The 19,894-nt window shown below is 34.4% G+C and overlaps 1 protein-coding gene across 6 annotated transcripts in view; it reads right to left on the reverse strand.

Moving 5' to 3' along the window:
* Positions 1-19,894, reverse strand: part of LOC118204846 (transmembrane protein 120A-like) — a 107,271-nt gene that overhangs the window by 66,746 nt on the left and 20,631 nt on the right. For 5 of the 6 annotated variants that reach the window (XR_015042108.1, XM_085820404.1, XM_085820402.1 and 2 more), the window contains exon 4: positions 13,598-13,711. Coding sequence is in view for 5 of the 6 variants with exons in the window: in XM_085820404.1 (XP_085676530.1) it covers positions 13,598-13,711 (114 nt within the window). In the remaining variant the exon portion in view is untranslated. Of the gene's footprint in view, positions 1-13,597; positions 13,712-14,881; positions 15,057-19,894 lie in introns of all 6 variants that reach the window. The other variant, XM_085820403.1, reaches the window with a different exon arrangement.

Consider the following 19,894-nt stretch of genomic DNA (forward strand, 5'->3'; position numbering starts at 1 on the left):
TGGATTTTCGATACTGCTGCATCTCCTCATTTTTGTAAAAATCGTGAATTGTATTTTTTTTCTCCTGTGAAGAATGAGAACATGCTAGTAGCTGTTGATGGGGCAACTTTTCCAAGTCATGGGAAAGGTACTGTTAAAATGAAATTTGGGGATAGAATTATTTTGCTTAATGATGTTTTATATTCACCTGAACTGAGACGAAATTTAATATCTGGACCTAAGGTAAATATCAATGGAGCAAGATTTTATGGTAAAAATGGGCAAATTAAAATTACTAATGATGAAAATGAAACTATTTTCAAGTTGACAGGAAGTAACTACCATGTATTCCCGAAAATAGTGAAAAAGGGGGGCAAATCTGTGAAATTTGAAGCATCCATAGTTCAGCATAACAATAGTGAATTACGGCATGGTCGGTTTGGTCATATAAATTATGGTGCTATTGTCAGGACTAGTAAGAGACATTCAGTTCGAGATCTTCCTGTGTTAAAGAACTCACCTAATTTGTTTTGTGAACATCGCCAAATCAATAAGCAAAGAGGAATCTTCTATAGACCTTTATAAGGTATTCAAGTGAAGAGACCGCTTGAAAGGGTTTTTTCTGATGTATGGGGACCTATTAACATTCCAGGCAGGAATAGTGAACGTTATTTCGTTTCCTTTATTGATGAATATTCTCGTTATGTGGTAGTGTACCCCATTGTAGAGAAAAGTCAGGTGTTTGAAGTATTTGAAAGTATCATCTATATAGCACGTGCTGAAAGATCTCTGAACCTTAAGTTGAAATACTTTAAAACTGACAATGGGCGAGAATATGACAGTGAACAATTCAGGTCATATTGTAATAAAAATGGAGTAAAGCATGAATTTACAGATATATATATACTCCGGAACAAAATGGAGTTTGTGAGAGATTCGATCAGACAGCTCTCAACGATGTACGTGCAATTTTACATGATAGTGGTATGAGTCCTGAATTTTGGTCAGATGCAGTGATGTATTTTGCATATTCATTTAACAGAATTTGTCATAAATGTCAAGATAGAATGCCATTCAAATTGTATACGAAGCGGAAACCATCAGTACGTCACCTTAAGGCATTTGGAATGTTTGCCTATGTGAGAATTCCAAAAGCTAAAAGAAACTCTAAGCTTGATCCAAAGCAACAAAGGGCCAATTGATTGGATACAGTGTACAAACAAAAGGGTACAAGTTTGGTTGGAAAATGAACAAAAAGTAGTAGAAACCCTAAACGCTACTTTAAAAGAGTCAGTTGGAATGCAGAGAAGTTGCAGTGGAGCCGCACTGGGCACCCTTCTTGATTTGGAATCTGAAGAGAGGTTTGAGTACCAATCTACTGATACTCCAGTTGGCTACTTTCCTGAAATAGAGGAAAGAATTGATACCAGTGTATCCTCTTCTATACCCAGTACTGCCACTCAATTCATTGAGACAGGTAACTTGGCTTCATAAACCTGTTCCAAGGCCAGACGGCACTCGTACGGATGTGTACAATTTTGAGAAGGGGTCTAATCAAATCCACAGAAAAGTATAAATGGATAGAGGCGATGGAAGAGGAAACGACCAACATGCAAAAGCATCTTGTTCCACTTCCTAAAGACAAGACTCCACTAGGTTGCAGGTGGATTTTCAACATTAAACGTGACGAATTTGGAAACATTGTTCGTTTTAAAGCTCGTTTAGTGGCTCAGGGTTATCGGCAAATTAAATACGATACCTATGACGAAACCTACTCACCTGTAGTCAACTTTTCAGTAATAAGGCTCTTTTTCTCTCTCCTAGTTGCACACCTTGGATGGGCAAATATACGAGGGTTGGAACTTTAATAGTGGCAACACAGCTGAAAAAACGCTAGCAACAAAATCAAAGAATATCGCGTATACCACACGTGAACTACATACCTACCTTACCTCTCAGCAAAAAGCCTCGTCCTGCCTACGTCACGTGCATGCGGAGTGACGTGAAGAACGAATACTTGTATTAGCTCGCGGTCTAAAGTAAGTGTAGTCAGGATGTTTTGAAAACAAGAACGACGATGTTGGAAAAAAATTGAATGTGCCAGAGGTCGTACAGCACGACAGTGTCATCCAGGGCATCAAGAGGCTTGCGGGTAGTCTGCATTGCCTTACAGAACCGTAGCAAGATGGGTGAAAGCATTCAATGAAGGACGCCAAAACGTGGCAGACATGCTGTGGCCAGGTCGTCCGAGTGTCAGCGTTGCAGACGTTGCCGCAAGCTGTTGCCGCACTAATGGACAGTGATCGCCGCCAAACAATTCGTCAGCTGGCCGGACAAACAGGATTAGCGCATACGACTGTGCTGCACATTCTGAAGGAACGCCTGTCCATGAGAAAAATTCTTCACGATGGGTTCCACATCAATTGACGGAAATGCAGAAATGGCTACGATACGATGCTGCCCGAACCCACCTGGAGCGCTATGAGCGCGAAGGAGATGCTTTTATACGCCGTATCATTATGCTGGATGAGACTTGAGCCCGATCGTACCAGCCAGAACTGAAACGCCAATCAAACGAATTGCATCATCACGGGTCACCACGACGTTCGAAATTTCGTCAGAACCCCAGCAATGTGAAACTTATGGTGATTCTCGTGTACGACTGTGATGGTGTCATCCTAACGCATACCATTCCCCACAGAAGATTATTACTGCTCATTTTTGGAGCACAATCTCCGACCAGCTACGAGAAGAAAACGGTGACACTTTCTGCAGAATGCTCCTCTCATCTGAGAAGTGCTTTACCCTCCACCATACTCCCCAGATCTAAGCCCTTGTGACTATGACTTAATTCCTAAGGTGAAGGAACTACTTCGTGGCACTCACTTCCAAACTGTTCCTGAGATTCTTGCGGCAGTATACTGGTCCATTCAAACTATCAACAAAATAGAAACAATATAGACAACAATATAGAAATGTTTTAGGATGCCTCGTTTCTTTGCAATCGTACTCGTCCGGATATAGCCTATGCTGTTAATATATTTTCTCAGTTTGAAAGCAATCCTGGTAAGTTTCACTGGGAAGGACTACTTAAACTTTTAGGATATGTTTCCAATACCAGACATCACAAACTTAAACTGGTATGCAAGGAACTGAAGCTCGATATATATTCAGATTCGGATTTTGCTTAAAGCAGGGATGATATGGTGTCTATTGGCAGACAAATAGCTTTTTTGGGAGAATCACCTGTATCTTGGCGTACATTTAAAGAAAGGGGAGTGAGTTTGTCTACTATGGAGGCTGAATTTATTTCCATGACTGAATCAGCAAAAGAATGTTTGGTTTAAAAACATTTTAGATAAATGCATTCCGTTTCAAATTGCAAATAACTATGTTTCAAAACCTATGTTGTTTGCGGATAACATGGCTGCTATATGTTTTACAAAATCACTCATTGAAAACTCAAGGATGAAACATATAGATGTAAAGCTATTCTTCATTTGTGATCTACCGAACAGGGAAATTTTTTATCTAAAATATGTTCCAAGCAAAGATAACCTGGCTGATCCCATAACAAAATAGCACTCTATGCAGACGACACGGCCATCATTTCACAGCACTCAACATTACATGCCACTCTCAATCACCTACAGCTGTATTTAACAGACTTGGAGTCCTGGCTCATTACCTGGAAAATCAAAATTAATGTCGCAAAAAGTGCCGCCACAGTTTTCTTTTCCAGAAAGAGGAATGTCCATAGTCAACTCCCTCCACTCAGATTATTTGAAGAAAATGTACCCTGGGTGGAATCCTACAAATATCTGGGAGTATATCTAAATGCGAAGCTGCTCTGGAATACCCACATCAATTATGCCATTTCAAAAGCAAGAACAACAAGAACCCAACTGATGTCTCTCCTCAAAAGAACAAGCAACCTCTCCCTCAACAACAAGATCCTACTGTATAAAAGTACCATCCTTCCAATCCTGACCTATGCAGCTGTCGTATGGTCAACTGCTGCCAATAGCCATCTGAAGAAAATCCAAGTATTCCAGAGCGTCACGCTTCGTATCCTGACAAATGCTCATTATTTCGTCCGTAATGAAGTGCTTCATAACGATCTCAAAATTCTTTCCCTTGACGCCTTTTTCAGGCAAAATTCGGCCAAATTCTTTAATAGATTAACACAGATCGAAAACCCAGTCTTGCATTCACTTCCTGCTTATAATCCAGCTGAGCCCAGCTCAGCTAAGCGACCTAGGAGCGTTCTTGATAGAACTTATAACATCTTTCCTAGGAAGCCAAAGCGGAGGTGTCTGCTTGACTAGGACTTCTTTCTAAAAATTTTTTAAATTAACAAGCACTTCACGGGCCTAACCCGGCGACCCTTAACTATTTCTATACTTCCACATGCCCGCCGGACCTAATTCGGCCTCGTTTCTCGGTTTTATATCCGTGCTGCTATAGGTAACATGCTCCTCCACTTGCCAAGACCTCATCTTTTCCTAAAACACGGTCCAGACAATTAAAAGTCAGAATCACAATAGATTTAACGTTTCTATATTATTTTATCATTCAACTTAAGATACTTAATTATTCAAATTTAAATTAATATTCCAATCTTTAAAATCTAGCTCCCTCATATGCTACTCAAAACACTCTTACTATATGAATTTTTGTTCCAGCAATCTGCATATATACAAGCTTGCATATCTTCAGACATCATCTGCAATCAGGTAATTTTGTTTAATCCTGTCCCTATTTTTATTTCTTTCCCTTTTTTTAATCCACCTCTCCTCTTCAATTTAAAACACTTTTCCTCGCCTGCCTTCCTTTAACTATCCTAAACTTCTCCGTCTTTTTTACAGTTAACTTTCTTCACGGTTCTTTCCGCTTCAATAGTTGCTCCTATTCTTCCTTCGCCACGGGCGGTAGGAGAACTTTTTCGCCTCTTGAACTCTTTCCCCCCTTCTTTTCGTTCCTCCATCCCCTGCTCCGAGCTTTAGTCGCAAGACTCTCTCCCCCCCAGCCCATCCCCAAGGCATTAGCAATTACTGCGGTTTTCCGTATTACCTAATATACCTTTCCCAAGCCCTGGAAAATTATGTTTCCCGGCTGATTGTCTTTCAATCTTTCCGATTCCATTAATGCAATGCATTCAGGAATTCGCCTTTAATCATCTCCTCTCTCTCTTTCAATCTGGTAAAACAGGTTGAAAGCAGAAAGAATTTTTTCGTCCTTAGTGTGGACTCCTAATTCACTTCTTTCCCCGTAAACCCTTAATGGTCTCCTTCATTACCCTTTAGCCAGTGCTTTTTCTTAATCACTTCAGTTTTCTTAACGAAGTTGTGGAGGTAATTGCATTAAGTTGCAAAGGTACTCCGGAAAATATCGCCTTGGGCCTTGGGCCCATAACAAAACCGCTGACTAAACATAACTTGATAAGATTTTATGGAGCAATTTTCTTGCAAAATTTGTTTTTATGTGTATTTAACTTTAAATTAAGAGTTTTGTTTAGACGTTTCAATTTTTGACTGTATTATTGAAAATAATTTGTAAGTCATATTATGATGTGTATTAAATAATGTAAAATTGTATAGTGTAGAATGTTGTGTGATTGACCAGGGCCCTGGGTAAATGTATTGAATATATGATCATACATATGTCTTTGTATTGTTTTGTAACATGTTGGACTTCCTTGTTATGATAAAATTTTGAAAAATGGGATAACATGTCCCCAAAGGAAAATTTTTCTTAAAATTTCTGAATTGATTGGAGTTGTGTATTGTTATATTTATATTTATTTATTCTTGTTTTGAATTTTATAAAAAAATATTGGTGTTCAGTTTTTATTTCAGGTCGGAGATGATGATGTGGGGGGTATTTGTTGGAAAATATGACCTATTGTAACCCTTTTTCTGCATCATCTCTGCATACTTGAAATAATTCTAACTTTTACATAAGGTTTAGTTCTTATTTTAAAGGGATATAGCAATTACTTCGTTTTTCACTGCCACTGTTTGTATTAAGAACGGACTGTTCCAGCCTAATTAAGATGCAAAAACAAAACTTGATGTTACGTCATCGGGAAGGCTGAGTCGTGCCGATAACTGATCAGTTGCCATGAGATGATGTCATGTCTACTTCAGGTATAAGTATCTCGCATCGCTCTGGTTTATTCCTTCTGGTTCCTGTTTCATTGCTCTGTAGTGTGCCGTTCCAGCCCCCATTGGAAGATGATGTTGTGATGTGTGCCGTCCAACGATTAGTGCCGTGATTCCGGTCCAAAGATGACTTTTTCTGAATTCTGAAAAGCAGCTACGATGTGAGCGACTGCCGTGAGTGGCATCCTGTTTATACGGTTCGGCGGCAATAGATTCCAACCTGTGATTTCCGGTGAGCAACTGCCGTGGGCAGCATCAATACAAGTGTTTTTTTTTTTTTTTTTTTTTTTTTTTTTTTTTTTTTTTTTTTTAGGACTAGCGGCGATGTTTTTCCAAGCTGTGATTTCTCATGTGTAACTACAGAGAGCGGCTTTCACCGGTTTAAGTACACTGAAGGATTTAGTTTAATTTTTCAGGTGCCTTCCTGATTACAAAGTATGGACTTATTGATAGTGAAGTGAATTTCATAATAACCACATAGTTTCTGCTCTGTGATATGTTTTTCACATATTGAATGCCAGTATTCAAAGATCAGGTAAAATATTTACTGTATTGTTAATAGTGTAATATCCTTTAAAGGAAAAACCCTTGGGGTTAATGAATAGTCAGCTAAATGTAATTTTTGATAATGTTACACTCTTTAAGTTTCCGATATTGATTAAATTTATTTATTGTATTTTTATTTTTATACATATTGTTAGTAAATTGGTTAAGTTTAAAACTTTTGTCTTCAATGTCTGCACAGTATATAACCTTAGGGAGCTTCTATTGCTAATTCTGCTAAATGTTTTTATAACTTTAAACTTTGCTTTTGCATCAAAATGCATAATGCGTTTATGCATGCGCAGAAAGTTTGTAGCTTTGAGGTCCGGATTATGGACATCAGGATTAAAGACTTTTGACTGTATTTTAATCACAACACAGTCCATAAGGCCTACTTGTCTGAAATACTGTGAAATATAAGATATGAGAACTAATACAGGGTTCGTACACATTTCTGCGCACGGAAATTAAGTACTTTTAAGGACTATTAATGAAAAAAATTAAGGATCTATGAGAAAATGTGAACTGAATAAATTCAATTAAAAATATTATTCTATGCCTGAATTTCACTTTTGTAATACCACCCTAAAAAAAAAATAATAGATCCCTAAGTAGTATGCATTATTACTAAACATGAATCAACTAACATAATTATTAATAAGTTTGAGCATAAAATAAACTTGATGCAGTTTATCAAGTAGCATTAAATATTTTACACTTATAATAGTTGGACATATTTGAAAGAAGATAAGAGACATTTACGTTTTACTAATAGTTAGCTTTAAGCTTTTTTTTTTTTTTTACTGTCTTATTTTGTCACATACCTGGTCAGTCTAGAGGTTTAGCGAATAGTAAGGAGATTTTATGTCAAGCGGCATTGGTTAAAATGAGAAGTGAGATCATAATCAGCATGATTCATAACAAAAGACTGAACGTTGTCCCTCTGCAGGTTGTCTATAGAGAGACCTGCTGATTGGAACAAACCTGAAAGGCCTGATGTAAGCACGGTTGGCAAGTGTTGAAAGTTAGTCAAGCTCTGCTTAATGAAGTTAATGTCATGGCTTTGTGTAGAGTTCCAGGGGTTGTAACCCAGTTAATATATTTTAAGGTTCCAATAAGCCATTAAAGTGCTAGAGGTGATAAGTTGTTTTATATATAAGTCTCAGTAGATGCAAAGAAAATGTTTTACTTGATTGTGTTGATGGTTACTTGATGGGTGTTGGATGATGTAATCTCAGACAATAACATGGGAAAAATGCTTACTATGAAAAAATTAAAAAGAAGACATTTTAATTAATTACATAACTAATTTTGCTTTTACTAAGAGCTGTTTCGTAAATTATGCTGTATAGCTATATACCTTGTTTATTTTTCAGATTAAAAATATTGTATAATAAGTTGCCAAAATAAAACTTTATAATATGACAATGAAAAATAAAAATGTTTTATTCTAATGTTATTTTTTAAATATAATTCTAATATATTACCATTATTTTAATGAAATTTATCAATGTTACGATGTTTTAAAAAAATCGCCGGAAAATTCTCAGATCTCGGAATTAAAAATTTTCTATAGAAACTGATCTTAAAATCGCCAAAATGTTGACAAGTTGTCAAATTTAGAACCATTTAATAAAAGAATCCACAACCCCAAAAATCAAAAGTCATTTAAGAGCTCTTTATTAGAAAAAATGAATTTCGAAATACTTATGTTTCACTTCTTGCTTAGAAACTCGAGTATCCCATCATTTATATTAGAAACAAATTATAACCCATTCAAAAGATAACCATATACATCAGTGAATTGCCAAAAATATTCCTCCAAAATGCTAATTCACACTCAAAATGGCAGTCGTAAAAACAGAGAGAAATTTCAGATGATTAAAATTAAGGACCTTCTACTGATTTTGGCCAAATTTAGGACTTTTAAGGACCAAAAATCGATTTCAAAAAATTTAAGGACTCTTAAGGACCGTACGAACCTTGTAATAACAAAAGCAATCAAATGACTATAGCAAACCAAAAATATATTTTTACTATTTAATTACTATTATTATGATGATTTCTGAAATGCTACAGATAGATAGTTAATTTTTTTTAATAAAATAGTGATGCAATATAATTTCATTATTTTTTTTTATTTTACTTACAGCATTACTCAAGCTCCCCAGCAAAACAAACTAATGAATGAAAAGATTTATGTGAAATCCTAATTTGCATGTATCCACCTTTTAATTTCATTCATTATAATTATGCAGTTACCAACATAATTGTTTTCAGTCAAGGTTTGCTAATACTTAAAAACAATTCATGAAAAAGGATAAATGGTCTTAATTGTCAATATATATAAACTTAATCAGAGATATGTAAAAAGCTAAAAAGAAATTGAATTTAGTATTTGAATGAGGCCAGAATTAAGAAATCTTATTGTTACACATTATACTGCAATTATGTTCGCCCTGTGCAAATGTGGCAATCAGTATACCAGCTACAGATTACACATACAGCACTTAAAAAGTGTAGAGAAGGAATGATCAAAACCAGTGACCTTAACCTTTTTAAAGCTTCTGCCTAAGAAGCAAAAAATTTTTCAACATCCCCCTTTGTGAAAATCCTGTAATTTAGGGTATGGTAAAAGGGAGTTCCTGAATTATAAAAGGGAAAATTTTTAGGTAATTTTTTTCAGTAGAGTTACACACCACATTTTTGGATTTCACTCAATAGTTTTGCCCTGGAAGGTAATTACATTCCTTTTGCTAAAATCAAATGTCTAATGCTGGGGGGAAAAAAAAAAAAAAAAGGGTGAGAAATGCTTAAATATTCTTTTCTTAATTAAATAATTAATACGAAACAGCAAAAGAATACATTAAAAGAGTAATAGCAGTGAAACAATCAAATATGACTAGTGGGATGTTTGTGCTTGATGGTTCAGAGCCAGTTTCTGAACATTCAGTTCAATATTTTTAAAGAGCAAAGGCCCCCCTCTTTCCATGATTTGGAGTCACCTTCCCTTTTTTTGTAGTTAGATCAGTCACAGCACCGAGACCCACTCGACAAGATAGGAGCAAGGAAGGCATTTAACAATTTTTTGATGATAATCCACAATCCTGGGTAGAGGTGACTGATGTTACTTTGAAGCCAAAATCTGATGACAATCAGCATTCAGGAAGATGGCTTTCAAAGTTTCATTAGTTGAAACTTCGACCAATTCTGAACCTCTGTTATCTCAATATTCATAAAATGGTTCTTGACCCATTGAGAGACTTCCAGGAACAAAATATTCTCAGAACACTGAGAAATGTCCTTGTGCACAGACTCAAGGTGTTGACAGTAATTTGTGTTTCATTGAAGGAGATTTCACTGCTCTTATGCAGATATGATAAAACTCAAAACTGACTGAAGTTGTTGCAACCTAAATTCTGCTTCCAAAAAGTGACTTTTTTTTATAAAGGCAGAAATAATAGATTTTGTTGTGATCAAATTGTGCTCTTCGACTTGAAGCTGCAAAATACGTAAGCAACATCAATCTTAAATTGTAGCAATCTGTCTTTAAGAGCTACATCTTTCCCTTCCAGTCCAGTACAGAGTTGAAAAGATTCCAGAACCTATTGAGGGAGGCATCTTTCGACAGTCAGCAAACCTTGGTATGCAGAAGCGATTGAATTCTTCATCGCTGTCCTTACACAGCTGCCCGAATAATCAATCGTTGGGAGCATTACTGAGAAATTTGTTCACAGAAGAGATGACATATTGTAATGAATGCAAGCAATAGGTGATGTGTTTCGAAACTAAATGTTGTCTATGAATCATGCAGTGAATAGCTAAAATACTTGGTACCTCTTTCTTCAAAAGAGTGAGGAGCCCACGATGAAGACCCACCACTGCAGGACCTCCATTGGTGGCAACAAGCTTAGTGTTTGCAAGAGGATTATTTTCTCTTTCAAATAATCTTTGGCAGTATAAAAATAGATTTATCTTTAGTACCTGAAATCAAGTTTTTTAAAAAACGAATATCTGATAATTTTTTTTCTTCATTCACAATCCGGACGTATGCTAACAGTAAAGTCTCATTAGTACTTGGCAAGGTGATTTATTAACCTGAACAGATAATTTGGTGTTTATCAAAAGTATGCATAAGGAAATTTCAACATCTTCAGCCATCTCATCAATTTGTCGTTGCACTGTGTCATTGCTTAACCCCTTGACGCTCACGCTCTAAAACCACTAATTTTTTTAACTTTATCCCCCTCTTTCCAAAATTTTTGAGTGAAAACTGATTGATTACTTATCTTTTACTTCTAAATAACACAAAATCACTGCAGAACTATACATTTTTTAGGCCTTAGTACTTCAAATCATATGCCTTTTAAAATTCGTTTTCACTGAGACAAAATAACTTCCTTTTATTAATATAAACAACTTTAAATTGCAAAAGATATTGATTGCACATCATTTCTGTCATAAACAATAAAAATATAGCAATAATTAAATTGTACATATAAACAACCTGTGCATAGTTATCACATTTGCTTTGCGGTTTCAGGGCCCAACCTCTGAGCCATTAGAGCATTGTGTCACAATGCTTGAGGCTCAGTGGTTTGCACCCTGAAACCACAGCTCTTCACAACAGTGTTTACTGCTTTCAAATAGGAGTGCTTGTTTTTACCTGGACTATGAAACCACAGAGTACAGACAGGGCTATGAAACCACAGAGTTATTTTATTATTAAACAATACATGAACCTGCCCAGAGAAAATGTGTTTCATTTCCAGAGATTTTTCTCCAAGCTCAACATGCTTGCTTCCTATACCAGTATTGTGATTTTATAATGTTTAGTTTAAATATAATGTAAATATATTTTCCTATAATTAAAACCAGACATTGTGTAAAAGTTTTATTTAAATTTTAAATATTTTTGGATGAAATACGAATAAAATAAATATGAATGGGAAACGAAGGATCCATACAGAAGCCAAAAAGATCGCCCCCCCCCCATTAACATAAAAAAGCATGAACTTCATGTGCCAGATGAACGGAGACTAAAGAACGCTGGATATATGCCAGTAAAATGCAAATACCAGTGGTGTACATTTTGTAGCACAAGGGAGAAACCTCACAGAAACAAGATTCCATGTGCAAAACATGCAATGTGGGTCTATATGCATGTACCAAAAAGACAAAACATGCTTTGAACAGTTTTTTTTATCTTGACCCAGTTTTTTTAATCCATTTTTCTGAATGTCCTTATTATGTACATTCTTATATTTCACTGTTATAGAAAAATCGCATAAATGTTTATTTTTTTCATTTTTATGATGAATTACTTCATAAAATAATCTAAAAAATTTACATATAATGCAATTCTTAAATACATTTTTTTTTAATTTGCAAATTTCATCATTTATTGAAAATGCACACAGTAAAATGTTTTTTTTTTTTTAACCCCTGCTACTTCAGTAAGTTACAAAGTCCTAGCCGTGTGCTGGTTTCATAGTGCAACAACCAACCACAGATCGGTGAACAAGAGTATATATATTTTTTTCACTTCATATATAATTGGTTTTTCATAATATTCAATTTCTAGAATTTTTTAGTTAAAATATTATAATACTGCATTCATCAAAGGATTAATTTGACATTTTTTATAACACTGGATACAGCTGGATGGTGTAAAATCATTTCAAAACTTCCTTCGCAGCTGGCAGTATCAACTCTTCACCAATAGTATAAGCGATCCCTGATTTAGCAATTAATTTTGATATGCTATAAGAGGTTCCAAACCACTGTTACATTTTTTTCATGAGGTAGCTAGTAAGCCTGAGACTGATGGTACCTTCAGAAACTTGTCCCTGATGTTCGTGAAAAATGACAAATCTTTATTTTGTTTGTCAAAATGAATTTTTTTGGTAGATGCTCCTGCAAACAAGATGGTTTCCTTGTCTCATTAGGTAACACTTTGTTACAAAGTAAACATATGTGTAGCGTCAAGTTCGATGGTGAAAGAACAAACCCAAACTTCAAATACGTAGAACTGTATTGATGAGACTTCTTTTTATAAACTGGCATAGTTGGTGGCAGCAAAATATGATGAGGAAAATATAACTATTTTTCAAATTGTACAATTCACGATAAAGAATAAGTGCAATTACCTCAACTGGCCAAATAAACAATGAAAGTAAATCGAAAATGAGGGGAAAAAACAAAGCAGAAATGAAGTGAATGAAAATCAACACCAAGAAATATGGGTCAAATCAAACAGTGATACTGAAAGGATGCTCAGTGCATGTGTTGTAATTAATAGCGCACAGAAACAGCCCGCGCATGCACTGTGCTGGTTGGGATCAGAGAAAAACCATAGTGTTGAGTTCTTTACGGTTATCCTATCTAGAATGCAATTCGTCTCACCATTTTTAGAATTGTGTGAGAGGAGCCGTTGCATAAGTTTTTTTTTTTATTGCGAGTACAAATGGCATAAACTGGATAATTGATTTAATAAATTTTTTTGGGAGTTTTAAAATTAAGTTCAAAAGCCAAAATATGCTCATCACCCTCTACCCCCCAAAACAAGTTCACCATGCTCAGCTTCTTTCCACGAACCCTCAGGGAGTACGGACCACATTGAGAACCAATGATTAAAATAATTATATCTTTTACGATAGCTACATTTACCAAATTAAATCAATGTACAACACTAACAACTGTGAATAAATGTAGTTTGTTTTCAACATGCAAACAAATATATTTAAGAGTAAAAAGACATATTTCTAAATTTTAAAACCTCAGAATCTGAGTTATCTGAAAATACTGATACTAAATTATGATTTTTATGCCTTAGTAGTAAGCTAATGGCACCTGACAACAAAACTTTTACATGTCTAATTTTAATATTTGAAATATGTTTTGCAGCTTACCCATTGCTTCTAGGCAAAGTAGATTGAATATCTTCCAACTGCACTTTCCGTATTTCAATTTTCTGTTTAATAGACTGCACTATTTGTTTTTCATCTTCAGTATTAGTTGCACATCTGAAAATTAAAAATGTAATCAAATATATGTGCTGATATAAAAGCAATCTGAACATCAATTTATATCTAAAAATACATCTAGCTCTTGTTTCCCTTTTAATTCATTCTTTTCTTATTTCCATTAAAAATGTCGTGTGTGTACAAATACAAGAGATATAAATATTTCTTAAAAAGAATCATACTAAAAATAAATTAACACTAACATTACGGCATTTTCTGTATACCTATAACTATGACCAATGGTTGTAGTTACAGGTACAGGTTCCAAACAGAAGAAAAGACTCGTTTTTTGCTAACATTATGTAAAGTTAATGCTTATAACGATACATTTTGCTTGTTTAATAAGTAAATAAAGTAAATATTATCAACCAAAAGATAATTTAATATAACAAAGAGCAAAATAAAGTGAGTAAACATATTAATCAAAGCATAATTTAATATAACAAAGAGGGGAGAAAAAACTAGATATTTTAAAATTTTACCTGTACAGGCTCCACAAACATATTTTTTACAGTTTTCAAAGTTTTGTTGCCTCTGCATACATTTATTTGGCACTGTTTATGCTTATGGGAAGGGTTGATGTAAGAATCAATTCTCTTTTTGTTAAATACAGACAGTTTGTGAATTTTGGATGAAATGTACATCTTTTGAAGCTCCTCAGCCATATTCAAAATAAAATCACGATGGCTGATGTTCTTATATTCAGTTGTTTCCTTGTAAATTAATCATGCATTTATTGCGACCAAAGAAATTAATTAAGAATACAGTACAAAGTCTCTAATCTGGACTCGTCGAGACTTCGGCAATTCCGGATTAGGAGTTTTTCCGGATAATAGATCAACAATTTAAATCTGGTAAGATGGCATGCAGAAATTATAAAATTAAAAATATGAAACTGTAATTTATGAAATAAAGAGCAATTATGATTTAAAGGGTATAAAAATTTACAAAATAAAAAAGCTTAATATTTATTTGTTTACTTTATTAAACATTTCTTTCAATGTAAGTTGTCTAAGTTGCTTCGTTTCATGTGCTAATACTTTTTCTTTAATTCTATAAACAGACATAATTTCTTGTTCAGATACAAAGTTCCGCTGTTCAAGGTCCTGTAATTGCTGTGTCGAGAATACCGACTAATTTGTCAATTGAAATTTTTTCATTTTCACTAACCTCTCTGTCACTTTCTTCATGCCTTTATCCATTTTTTGCAGCAATTCCACTTTTTGTTTGATGGACATCGAAACATGCTTTCGCTTTGTAGATCCTTTGGCAGCTCCAGAATCGGAAACTCTTTTTGACATAATCGAAAGTTCAAGTTTACTTTTTATAAAATTGCTCTAACAGTCTGCAAAAAATAAGATCCAATTAGAAGATTAAAGAACAACGCAATCTACAACATTAACTGAAATAGATAATTTTACCCTAGCTTCTACCCTCCATTATACATTAAACGTGCATGTGTAAACACATATGCGCATGTGTAAAGGTATTATGCGCATGCGTAAATGCATAATGTGTTTACGCATGCGCAGAACGTTTGCAGCTTTGAGGTCCTGATTATAGATCATTCCGGATTATGGACATCCGGATTAAAGACTTTGTACTGTATTTAAAAAAACTTGAACTAGCCAACGTCCGGATGAGGACTTCATTGAGTATTTTCTCGCCATCTGGTCCAAAACATCAACTCCATATTTGGCTGAATTGTAAAAATTCACAACATCTGGTGTCTTTTTTCATCAGATGCGATTTCCAATGTTGGGTGCAGAGTACTCAAGAGCAGGACAATTTTTTTTTCTTTCCTTGATATGACATAAGCGTTATAGTGTCATGCTTAGCAATCTTACTAGAATAAAGTTAATCCCTCATATTTTTGAAAGAATAAGATATTTTTCTTTTTGAACAATTTATTGTGCCAATGCAGCTTACTTCTCAGTTCTTTTACATTTTCATGTCTTTCTAATTTCAGTGAAGTAAAAAAAAATTACCTGTTGCTAGGTTTCTTCCAGTATTGTAGTAAGGTTCCATCAAGCGAAAAGCTGCACATTCACCTACTGTTTCTCCAGCTGGTCTTGTTTCGTCTTTTCCCAAATAAGGAAATCCATTCAACAAATATTCTGCCTGCATATCAGTAGCAAACTAAAATTTAATGCTGAATTTGTCTGGCTTTTTAGGTACATACTAAATAAATTGGCATTGGGTCTTCATGGAAAATAATTATTCATCCACTGGTATATTTTCGCCTGGTTTATAACATTTCAAGCAGTTTTCTATAAAAGCATTCCAAAGATCCGAAACAAAGACAAATGGATCAGTTTTCAGTCTTTGATATCTAGTTGATTTCTTGTCAAAGTGCAAATACTTCATCATTTCCAGAAATCTGTCCCTAGCCATTGTCTCTGAAAAATGTCAGGCCCCAATATTTTGATCATAAAATCAAAATAGAAAGACCTTTTTGCAGCCAAAGCTTCACAAATGTACATTGAAATGAAGGCATCTAATTCATCAAGTGGAAAACTCCAATTTGGATTTTGGGATTTCTTACGTGCCTCTTCTTCAGTGCATTGCTGAATGTGATGCAACATTTTTTTCTTTGATAAACGATCTCCATGCACATCAATTATTTTTCTCTTTGTGCTCGAAGCTAACGTAGCTACTTCTCGTAAGACGTCACCCTGTAACACTTGTCGAAATATTTCATATTTTCCAAACTGAACCATCATTCGCTGTTCTGTTTGAATTTGTTTACTTTGGATATATCTTCCTCTTTTAATTCTGTTTCGTTGCCTTTCACTACTTTCTCGAGCTCAACTACTGCCATTAATTTCACTTCCGGAAACTATGCTAGTAGAAGGCAATGTAATAATTTTCTTGATCTAAATTTTTACTTTCTTTTTCTGTTTCATGAACCGATTCGCCATCAAATGAATTGGATTCACTTGTTTCAATAGGAACAATCTAGTCCTCATCAGATAAATTGGATGCAGTTTCGGTACAAAATTCTTCATCAGGCTCAGTTTCTGAAGCAGAATTATCATCAGAAAGACTTTCAAAAACTTTCAGCATCTCTCCCTTCGTTAGATATTTTCTACCAATGCTTCTATGCGACATGATAAACAGCTCAGGAAAACAAAACTATCCAAATGAAAGTACATTTGTGTCTACTGAAAAATAACCTTTCTAACATAAGGAAAATGCACAGACACGTGGCGTGGAAAAATTTGAAACAGGTGTTTTTATTCTCCCCTCACTTCTATGAAATATACAATCTTCCTTACCAAAAACATACTTATTTATCTATCAGCAGACCAGAAATAGACAATTATTAAATAAACAATTATTGGTTAAAATTTTACTCTACGGTACCCCTTGGCGAATTGTCCCTTTTTTCTTACACCAAGATCGGCACCAATTCCAAGATAGTGCCAATCCTTCCGACCGCTATACAAAATCAAAACATGTCAAAGACTTACACAAACTCGGTGTCCATGTACACATTGACCTATTTTAACTTTAATCAGAGAATTGCACACATTAGGCATTGCGCAATGCCTTACTTTTGTCCATGTACACATCAATCTATTTTCACTTAAACAACATCGGGAAGCTAAAACAAAGTTAAAACTACCATTGTTAACCAGAAAAAAATTCGCCGCTGTGTTAACAAATAACCAAAAATATACAATCAGATAATGACATGAAAACATTAAACAACAAATCTTTTAACAAAAATTAACACACAGAGATGAATAAATAAATGAAATGTCAATTTTTTAACATACCTTTTTCTCATGTGCATATGTTCATGCTTCCCAGCACCATCTCCTCCATCCTCCACATAAGCAATTCAATTAAATTTTTGGTCGCTTTGGCTCATCCGCTGTTAATCAACATTCATCCTCTTACCCATCTCAGACATACTCAAATGATGGTACCCACAGAAAAATAATAGCAAGTTCAAAATATCCAAGACTATACCATGCACATCCAAACTGAAAACCAAACCCAACCCCAATGTAAGTTGTTTCAGTTGCTTCGTTTTTTATGTGATAATACATTCTCTTTAATTCTATAAACAGACATAATTTCTTGTTCAGTTACAAAGTTCCGCTGTTCAAGTTCTATAATTGCTGTGTCGAGAATACTGACTAATTTGTCAGTCGAAATTTTTTCGTTTTCAATAACCTATGTCACTTTCTTCGCTATCGGAAGCGAATTATAATGACGAGGCATTTGATTTAAATCATATCAAAGATGGAGTACATCGAGATGAAATACTACATTGAGTAAGCAATTATAAGCCAAATAAAATAAAAACATCTACCCTTAAGATAAGGATAGTGCTGACAAATTAACTTCCAATTCATTGCACGCCGCCGCGGCGTTAAAGATAATGCAAAAGAAGTTTTTCAAACAAACAAAGTTTAGATAAACAAAAAATATGCCTTTATCCATTTTTTGCAGCAATTCCACTTTTTGTTTAATGGACTCCGAAAGATACTTTTGCTTTGTATATCCTTTACATATTAGTAAATATATATAGGAAATTCTATTTGACATAATCGAAAGTTCAAGCTTAATTTTATAAAATTGCTCTAACAGTCTGCAAAAAATAATAATCCGGATCCAATTCGAAGATTAAGAAACAACGCAATCTGCAACATTAACTGAAATAGATAATTAGATAATTTTAGCTTAGCTTATCCCGTCCGTTATACATTAAACGCGCATTCGTAAACGTATTTTGCGCACGCGCACACGCAAATTCGCAGCGGTAAAGGTCTTATGTGCATGCGTCGTTGACGCATGCACAGAAAGTTTGTAGCTTTGAGGTCCGGATTATAGATGTCCGAATTAACGACTTTTAACTGTATTAAATTTAAAAAGTATGTTTTTTTAATAAAAATAAAACCAAACATTTATTTCTTAAAGCCCAAATTAATACCACATTATTATTTCTTGCAAAAATAAAAACAAAATATAAATAACAAAACGAATATTCTTAAAAAAAAACAAATAAAATTCTAAGTCAGTCATATTTAGTTAGCCTTCCGCATTTTCAGTGTTCTGCCTTTTTGTGACAAAAGCATCTAATGTTGTTTGTTTTTTTTCTTTTGCATTGTTCTCTTAAAAGTTCTTCATAAACGGATAGAGCATCTCTAACACCACGCCTTATTTTTGAGCTCCTGTCAAAATTCGGATCATTTTCAATTAATTGATCCATTATTTCAGTTATGACAAACTCCTTTTTACAAACGCCATCGAAAGTTCTTTTTGCTCTTCTTCTGAATCACTGCTGTCAACATTTTTGTTTTCTTCTTGTTCAGTTAATTCCTTGAGCTCATCATTAGAAAGACTAGCCGCTGTTTCTTGAATTATTTCTTCGACATCTTCCACATTTACCCCTTCAAAATATGTCTGTACAATACCGCACCAAACAAGAAATACAAGTACACTCTTTCGGATATGTATTTGAAACCTATCGCTGCATAATATTTCGTGGAATCCCCGTATGCTGCGAGCGATTTCGTGGAATCCCCGGGTTGAAATAAAAGAGCGCTAAACCGAAACAGCGTTAAGCGGGGTCTTACTGTAGCTTAAAAACACATAAGTAGGTACATACTTACATGAACATATTTTATTGTTAATCTATAAATTAATTTCATTGTTATAAAGTAACTGTATTTTAAAAATTATTTAAATTTTAATCCTATATTTCTCTCTAGATGTAACATAAGTGTCACTTCAAAGGCCGGCGTTAGACTTTTTGCTGTCACTGTAAAATATAAATAATACGAGTACTGTCTGCTAAATTCATAAAAAATTATGTATTTATGAACTAAATAAATAAGTTACCTAATTATCAGAATAGCTGATTTGTTGGCATCACTTGTTCAACTAGCACTAGCACGCAGTATGATGTGTACCATATGAGAGACACTTACAATATGATTTTGTCGTTGCCAATGCCAATGAAATGCCATTGTTCTTTAAATCCAAACAATGGTGGTTAATTCTAATAACTGATCAAGAATGTGAACTTTGTTAAGCAGTTCTCAACAATAAATTGTTATTATTGAAGTTAGGCATTATAATATTAATAAAAATAATATAACTCATATCCTGGTGAAATATCCATATATTCCTATCCGTTCGCCCGCCATTCCCTAGCTTGTTGGGCAT

This window comes from Stegodyphus dumicola, chromosome 7 (assembly GCF_044657685.1).
Source record: "Stegodyphus dumicola isolate Sdum_Otavi_A_Nest chromosome 7, ASM4465768v1".
NCBI classification, from domain to species: Eukaryota; Metazoa; Arthropoda; class Arachnida; order Araneae; family Eresidae; genus Stegodyphus; species Stegodyphus dumicola.